Below are 8,509 nucleotides of genomic sequence, written 5' to 3' on the forward strand. Positions count from 1 at the left end.
CGTCTGCCAGGCTTTTGTTCCCAATAAGGGGCGAGATGGTAATCAGAGGGAAGTGGCAGCTGTCGGAGGAGGGTTGGATTATTTATAGGCAGGAACTGTAAATGCAGCTGGGTGTGTTCACGCCTGCAGCACATCAGGAGGTGGCTTCTGCTGCCGGCACGCAGCCAGTTGGGGAGAGCCCTCCAGCGTGCCTGGCTTTAGCATCTCTGGCAAACAACTGTCCATCCATACCCCAGCCATAGGAGGGGACATCACCCCTTTAGTGCCAGAGCACGGGCAGGACAGTCGCAGGGCTGCTCAGATGCTGCTGGTGCAGAGCACAGCCAGGCGTCCCGGGGGGCAGAGGCTCAGCTCACTCTTCTCAGGATCACTGAGCAATTGCCAGATACATCCAGTCCTATTTGGTGAAATTGCTGCAAGGGCTGGCCTTTTAGCAATCTCAAAATTTACCGGTCTGCCCGTGCTGTTGTATCAAGGCTGGGAGAGGAGATCACAAGGCTGGGATCAGTAAGTTGATGATCTTTCCTGACAGCAAACCACAACAAGTGCTGGTGGTGCGGCGTTTAGCGTAGGCACTCCACGTTGTCAGTGGGGAGACAACGCTGCAGCCCATCATACCGGCCCATTTTTCCAATAAACTATTTTGCCTGCCCCACGCTACAAAAAGTCCCAGGTTGGATGTAAAAGTTTCCTAGGGACATAAGTGCAAGATGAAAACTTGTTAAAACTGTCTGGCTTTGTTTCTCGCTGGCTCGGGGAGGGTTTGCGAGGCAGCAGGAGGCTGAGCATCCCAGGTCCAGGAGGAAATCAGCTGCTGTGGTGGGGCGAGGGATGCTCCGGCAGCATCCCTGGCTGAAATGTTGCTGTTTCTCTAACGTGGCTTGTTTTTCCTTTCAGCTGTTTTCTACACTGCTGCAATCCTTGGGCCTGCAGCGGGTTATCTGGTAGGAGGAATGTTTCTAAATATTTATACTGAAATTGGCAGAGAGTAAGTCGCTAACAAATAATCTTGTTCCTTTTCCTTTATGCTATATGTTTCCTTTGGGGTAAAAAGAAATAATTAACAATAATCCAGAGAAAGGACCTGGTGGCTGGGTGGAAACGTTCCCGTGGTGTTTAGCAGTGTTTCTGCAGGGGGTGAGGCTGGAAGGGTGGCTTGCATTAGTGCTGCTTCTGGAAGAAAATTGCTGACAAACCTGTCAGCTTAAATCCTTCCTCACGCTGCACTGCCTGCGCTAATGAGGCCACGAGCAGCAGGTGAATTTTTTGAATGAGTTCCCTGATGAGGCAACGCTACCAGCAGCACTGCTACTCCTGGTCATCCAGCCAGGATGCTTGGTTCCCTCCTCGCTTCCTCGAATTTGTCATTTATTCTTATCTCTGTACAGGCTCTTTGGCAGATAATGGGTTAAAAAGGGGGAGCGGGTTCCCAAGGGATGGGATGGGTTATTCCCACCAGTTTTCTTGCAAAGGGTGGCTCTGGGCTGGCACAAGGATGGTAGCAACCCCCAAAGCACAAATGAAATGGGGAGAGGTGAATGTGCAGAGATGAAAGAATGAAATGATGCGGTGTCTGGGGCTGGTTAAGTGGTAAGGCAGGCAGGAGGGATGGTGGATGTGGCAGAGCTCAGTTTCCTTCGCTGACATCCCCCCCGTGTCCCCTGGACCCCTCCCAGCTTCAGCAGAGACACGCTGAGCTGCCCCGCTCTGTTCAAACCGCCGCCTCTCTCCCTTGTGCCCTTTTGGCTTTTGTTTCTTGCAGGATCGACATCACCCCGGAGAACACGCTGTGGGTGGGGGCATGGTGGATCGGCTTCCTCGGGGCTGGGGCAGCCGCCCTCCTCATCGCCATCCCCATCCTGGGGTACCCCCAGCGCCTCCCAGGTACGCTCGTCCTGCTCATTGCATCCCTACACACGTGTAGCTGGGGACACGGGTGCAGAGGAAGAGCTTCCAGTGCTAAAATTGTAATTTAAATTGTAATTCCTCCATGGATTTCACCCCCGCGGCTTTCCAGCTGCCTCTTTACCTGCTCCTCCCTTGCAGCCGTTGGTGGAGGGAGGATGTCACGTTGTATTTTCCCCTTGAAAATTCACTGTCTCCGTGTAGCATCTGCATCCCGTATCTCATGTGCTCCTTGTTCCCGTTTTTTGCAGGATCCCAGCGGTATATCGTGATGAGGGTGTCAGAGGCTCATCAGCTAAAAGATGGGAGCCACAAAAAAGCATCAGATCCAGACTTTGGGAAAACAGTTAAAGATCTGCCTCGGTGAGAAAACTTCCCCACGCTTGAGTTCAGGGAGCCCTGCCCAGAAGCGAGAGCAACGGCCCCAAGCTGAGCTTGCTTTCTGCGATGCTAACCAAAAGGTTTTGCCATCCCCAAACGTAGCGATGACGCTTTCGGGCAGATGAGGTTGTGAAGCTCATGGTCCCATCAGCGGCCGGGGTCTCTCGGCAAATGGGCTGAGCTGGAAATGGTGCTGGGGATGGCATGGGTGAGCAGGGGACAGCGTGCTGGTCTGTGGTTTGCAGGAGCTCATGTCCAGGTGTGACGGTCCCCCTGCAGTCGTGTGCAACACGTGGAGTTTCACCGGGAGTGGCTTTGTGCCAGCCCTGGGTGCCGGGCGATGCACAGGCACTGCCACCCCGCTCCCTCTCCCCAGCTCCCCAGCGCGTTATTTCTCCCTCTCTGCTTGTGCCTGGCCTCACCTGGCCCAGCTGGGTGTTGGCCAACATCATCTCCCCCCCATCCCCTCGGGGCTTTTCTTCCTTTCCTCTCTCTTTGCTTGTGTTAGGTCCATGTTTGGTCCTTTTAATGAGAAAAGAGAGGAAACAAACCCCAACTCCTATAGCTCCATTCCAAATCTAGGGAACAAGATATCCTGCACTTTAGCTTTCAGTGCCCATTCTCTTTTATTCTTAGTTTCCTTTTATTTTTTTTCTTTTGCCTTTGCATCTTCCAGCCACCTTTTATGTGTTACTGCTACTTCTCTCTCCTGCAAAGCAGCGACCCAGCAGCACGCATGATCCCAGAGCTGCTGCGTGGCTCTGGTGTGGGCAAGAACGCGTGCAACAAGGGAGGTTTGGTAGGAAATGGTTTAAGGGGATTCTGGGTGGGAACAATCCAGTGGACAAAATAAAATGCAGTCTTTTAACCTGGAAATATTTACTATAGATCTTTGAAATATTTTATGATTTTTTTTGTGGTGTTGTATTTAAATGGGTGGCAGGGGGAGAGGTGCTGCTTTATTTTCAGCCAGGGTTTAGGTGGTGTGCAGGCTGTGGATGTTGCAGAGATATCTGGGTATCAATTCCTTTCAGAGCTTGCAGTCAAAAAGGGGACTTTTCTTTTTTGCATTTCTCCCAGGACCATTCTTAGGAAGGAGTTTGCATCCATGTGTGACGCTGCCCTGTGCAAAGGCAAACATTCCGTGTTGCCAAACCCTGTGCCAGTGCCAGCAATTACTTTGAGCTTTAGTTCTGGTATTTGCCTTTTGCTGGCAGAGGAGGGGTGAAGCAGGTGCTCAGTGTGGGAGTTCTCGGGAGCAGTCGCTCTGTGTTGTGTCAACGCAACTACTTGCATCGGTCTGAAATTCTTGGAGACTTTGTAGGAAGTTTACCAGGGGCTAAGGCAGTTTTATGAAGAATATTACATTGAGCACGTTTCAATACTGTTATTAAAAGACATTCTTGACTGGGTGCCATTTTCCGAGGTCACGGCTTATTCCCCACGCGGAAATTAAATTCAGAACCTGCATTTAAATAACGATAAGGTTATGACTAAAACCAACACAAACAGAGTAGCAGAGAGGGATGAAATTCAGTGGTTGATAAATTTTCTTGCTTATCTGGAACAAAGCTCCCGCTGTTTCTCGCTGAAGGCTGGCTGACAGCAGGTATGGCTGCAGTCATCCTCTGGGAGCATCTTCTTTCACCCCTTGTTCCTGAACGACCCAGAGGTGGGCAACTTGCATCAAATAATTCCGATCAGTCCCGACCTTAGCGTGCTTTGCGTTTGAAAGCAAAAACCCAAGAGACTTCTGTGTTCCCTGCTTTTGATTAATAAAAGGGAAGTGCCTTGAAGGGTTGCTATTCTGGAAACTTGCATTAAGGAGGAGATCCCGTCTGTGCACGCAGCTCCTGGGGACGCGTGGAGCAGGCTGCAGAGCCAGGCCAGGGGACACTGGTGCTTTTGTTTTAGTGAGGGATCAGACACTACACATTTTCTCACAGTACGAACAGCAAGAGTCTCACAAAGATAAGGATACTGATGGAATAAAATACTATTCCGTGCCATCAGGTCCTTTCTAAGCGAGCTTAATGAATTGCTGTATTCACAGTGCTGCCCAAGAGCAGGAGCTTGCAGGAGTGCAGCCCATATGGCTTAATCCTCAGCCCTGAAGAGACTTCTGTCTTAATTCTCGGGTTGAAAAGGCCTGATAAAACAGCATTTTCTTTTCTCTGGTTCCATATGATTGCTCTCATGAAATAACCCCTGCTGTCAGTGCAGTGAGAGTCAAACAGGAGATTTGTAGAGCTGTGCCAGTAGGGAGGCTTTGTCCTAGCGAGGATGGCGTTCGTGAGGATGACTCTGTCAAGCACTGCTCTTCGAGTGGTCGTGCCTGTCCCAGAAACAGGGTGATCTGCGGGACTGGTCCAGTCTGGGCTTGGGGAAAGTCACATGGCAGAATTTCGAGGTCATCACAAAACGCTCGCTGCAAAGCAGCGTCAACCCTCTTAGTCCAATATCCGAGATAGTGAGAGATAATTGAGACCATCCCGTGTGCCCAAGGGCCTTTCAGCGTCTCAGAGATGGAATCGTTGCTGGATCGTCTCTCTGCATATAAATGACGTGTGGCAATTTTTCAGGCATGTCTCTGGCTCTCTACTAAATCCCAGTAGGTCAAAAAGAAAATGTATTTGCTGAGGTTATACAATAATTTAAAGTAAAACTGTGCTTAGATTGTGGGAGAAAGATTGCTTTCTGTTTTCCAGTAGGATATAAGGTGTCTTGGAGGTGCTTCCTCCATATGGAAAGACTTGCCTGGTATTTCCCCCGAGCTGCAAAACATCCATGGTTATCAGAGATTGTTATTCTCGTGAGGATGTGGGTGCACATGAGTATGATGTGCATACGTGAGTATGTAGTACAGCTTTGTTCCCTGCTCTTAGTTGAGTCGGGAGTCCCAGGATAACTGCCATCAGGGGCTAATAAAACTTTGAAGTGATTGAGAGGTGGTGAGGACTAGTGTCCTTTCAGTATTGCCCCATTTAGGAATGGAAGGTACTCAGCCTGACCCTAAATGTTGGAAAATTACCCCTGGAATCATCCCTATAGAAGTTGTGGGCTCCCTCTGAGTGTGAATTGTATCACACACACACTGCGGGTATCCAGTCCCCATTGGGAACATGCCCATGGGATAAACAGACCCACTGGTGCCCTTGTGAGATCCACAGAGTCCCAGCTGATTCCCTCCTGATGTAGATGTTCGGTTGGTGTTCCTCAGATCCCCGTGGCGACTGGCTATAGCCAACAGGGCTATAAAGGACGGCCAGGGAAAGCACCCCTGTTAGGTGCCTGCCGATAGTCATAACAGTGCTGAGTAGGAGCAAGAACCAGAGCAACTGGTGCATGAGAAACATTATATATAAAGGCAGATTTTTAAGGACAAACTGTTGATCCTCACCTGCATGGAGACTGCCTCCACCAGAGCACCAACATCTACTCTGTGCAGGTACACAGGGAGGGGTGAGGGTATGCTCAGCATCCTTCCTTGGCTGGTAGGACTCGGTAGGTGGAGGAGCTCACTGCTCTTTCCAACTGCTGTTAGCTCCCTTTTGGGTTTTTCTTTCAAAGGAACGCAGCGCAGTGGGATGCTGCCTCATCTTACATGTGACTTTTTTTTTTTCCAGATTGAAGATAGGGGACAGATCCAAAATGAATGTTCCACAATAATTGAATTCCAGTATATTTGTCCTTCCCAGGTCAGTACTGCTGCTTCTGAAGAACCCCACCTTCATCTTCCTCTGCTTAGCGGGAGCGACCGAAGCCACCCTCATTGCTGGGATGTCCACGTTTGGACCCAAGTTCCTGGAGTCTCAGTTTAGTTTAAGTGCCTCTGAAGCTGCTACCTTTTTTGGTAAGAAAACCAGGTTTTTGCAACATTTTCCCATTTTGCTTACACAGAGAAGAGCACTGTAGCTCATTTAGAATGAAGACAACAGGCTTTGCAGTTCATCTACAGAGTGGTTATCATCTTCAGCTATTCGATAGGATCGTTTCCCGTCAGCACATCTGTGCCAAATGCATTTTCAGAGCTGTATCTATTGACATCAGGAAGAAATGTGTCACTTCGGTAGCCGTCTGTTACCCTCTAGAGGAAGGCAAACCAACTGTAGTCTGTTCCTTCCAGTGCATTGCCAGGAAACATTAACTAAATGTTTCCTCTAACGAGGAATGGCTGAGCTGGGAACTTACTGTGTCAGCATCCTGCAACTGGGAAGATCCTCACTTAGCTGCTGTGTTGTAGACCAAGGAAGGGATGTCCAACAAGCATCAATACTCACAATGGTGCTCCTCAGAGAGTCTGTTTTAACATCTCTGGATGGAAAAAGTGCCTTAGCAAGCTCACACCACACTACTTGAGCCGTTAGGAAGGACAACCCACTGCAACAACGTCCACTGAACTCCCACCGAGGAGCCACACAGCAGCCAGGGGGTTATTCTCATGCAGTTAATGTATTCAGACGTTAAAACTCCTTGCTACATTTCTAAACTTGCTTATGGTTTGTTTGGTTTTTTTTTTTCTTCTTTTTTTTTTTTTTTTCAGGTTATCTGGTCGTGCCAGCCGGAGGGGGAGGAACATTCCTGGGAGGATTCCTTGTGAATAAATTTAAACTCCGCTGCTCAGGAATCATCAAATTGTGTTTATTTTGCACAGTGTTCAGTCTGCTGGCTATATTCGTTTTTTTTATCCACTGCCCTAACATGCCGATGGCAGGAGTAACCCAGATGTACGAGGGAAGGTAATAACCATCACCCCATCTGTCCTGTGCTGCGTGGCCCTGATAATAGAAGAATAATTCCAAATACACAGGGCTGGTGGTAGTCATGGGTGAGTGTGCTGGTGATGGAAGGTGATGGCCAGTCTTGCAGGCAGATACTGAGGGTGGGACCCAGAATACAGATGTCTGAATTTGTGCATCTAGTTGGATGCAAAGAAGCTCCTGCTGTAGTCAAGGAGGGAGATGAGCAGCACCAGGGTGAGATACTCCACTCTTCAGTTGCCTTCAGAAGGTCCCCCATTTCTATCCAGTGGGATAAACTGGGCTAAAAGTGGGAATCCCCTCTCCAAATGGAGAGCTGGTCAATTAAACTCCCTTGGAAGCTGTGGGAAAGAGACAGCTCCAGGGCACGATTCCTGTCCATGGTGAAAATTGTGTGAGATGGAACCAGGCATGGCTTTATCCTACCTGGGGATCCACCACATCTCCTACCACCTCCCCTTCTCCTCTTGCTCTACCCATTTTCTCCTGGAAGATGATGTTCAGTGTCTCCCCACTGACTGCTGCTGTGTTTCCCTTAGTGCTTTGCCTGGTGGCCACCTAAACCTGACGGCAGCCTGCAACGCCGACTGTGGCTGTCTGCAGGAGACCTACAGCCCCGTGTGCGGGAGCGATGACGTTATGTATTACTCTCCCTGCCACGCCGGGTGCAAAAAAGTGTCCGAAAACCTCCGGAATGGCAAGAAGGTATGTCTGAAAGTCACTGTGTATTAAGAAGGTGACAGCACGCCTTTTGATTGTCTTGGCTGTCTCTGCAAAAGTGTCTGCAGGTTTGAGCTTTGGTGCAAATCGGTGTAAAAGCTGGCTGCAGGATGGATGCTCCGAGGCACCAGCTGGGATGAAAGCAGAAGGTACCCTCGGGTCATTCTGCTTTGCTTCTCTCAATGTATCCACCTGGTTTTGCCTCACTCTGGGTCAAATTGTGCTGAAATCTGTGATAAATCACCCAGGCAGGCAGGGAGCTTGGTAGGCACCTGAGTCCTGTCCCGATGCTTGTTTGGGGTCTTCAGTGACCATGATGCACCTCCTCATCCTTCCAGCATGTCGCTCATTGAGACAGTCACAGGCTTAAGGAGGGTGATGATGACATTCAGCATCCAAGGGCTGCCTGGCAAAGTTCATTTCTCTTATTTAATAATGTGTTTTGAAAAAGAGGTGTGCCAAGAATGCAGCTTGATTTCTGCTTTCCTCTGCTTTAGGACTAAAACCAGCTGGTTTCTGCCCTCCTTGAATTTCTTTCTTGTTAAAGCCCAGCTTTGATGGTCACTGTGCTCTTCCTAGCAAAGTGCCCACCAGCCTTTCTTCCCCAGGTCTATCACGAGTGCAGCTGCGTCGAGAAAACCCTCCTGCCTGGCCCCGGTGACGCAGAGGCAGGGAAGTGCACCTCCTCTTGCGCGAGAAGGCCCCTGCTCCTGTTCTTCATGTTCGTGGTGATCCTCTTCACC

The 8,509-nt window shown here is 49.6% G+C and overlaps 1 protein-coding gene across 1 annotated transcript in view; it reads left to right on the top strand.

Annotated features, from left to right (window-relative positions):
* Positions 1-8,509, top strand: part of SLCO4A1 (solute carrier organic anion transporter family, member 4A1) — a gene marked incomplete at its 5' end in the record, with an annotated part of 11,653 nt that overhangs the window by 704 nt on the left and 2,440 nt on the right. The window contains 7 exon segments of the mRNA XM_010073498.1: positions 898-988; positions 1,763-1,884; positions 2,157-2,268; positions 5,985-6,139; positions 6,830-7,025; positions 7,586-7,751; positions 8,375-8,509. The exon segment at positions 8,375-8,509 is cut by the window's right edge and continues 7 nt beyond it. Of these exon segments, the coding sequence (XP_010071800.1) occupies positions 898-988; positions 1,763-1,884; positions 2,157-2,268; positions 5,985-6,139; positions 6,830-7,025; positions 7,586-7,751; positions 8,375-8,509 (977 nt within the window).

The sequence above is a fragment of the Pterocles gutturalis genome, unplaced genomic scaffold (genome assembly GCF_000699245.1).
Source record: "Pterocles gutturalis isolate BGI_N339 unplaced genomic scaffold, ASM69924v1 scaffold20282, whole genome shotgun sequence".
Classification (NCBI taxonomy): Eukaryota; Metazoa; Chordata; class Aves; order Pterocliformes; family Pteroclidae; genus Pterocles; species Pterocles gutturalis.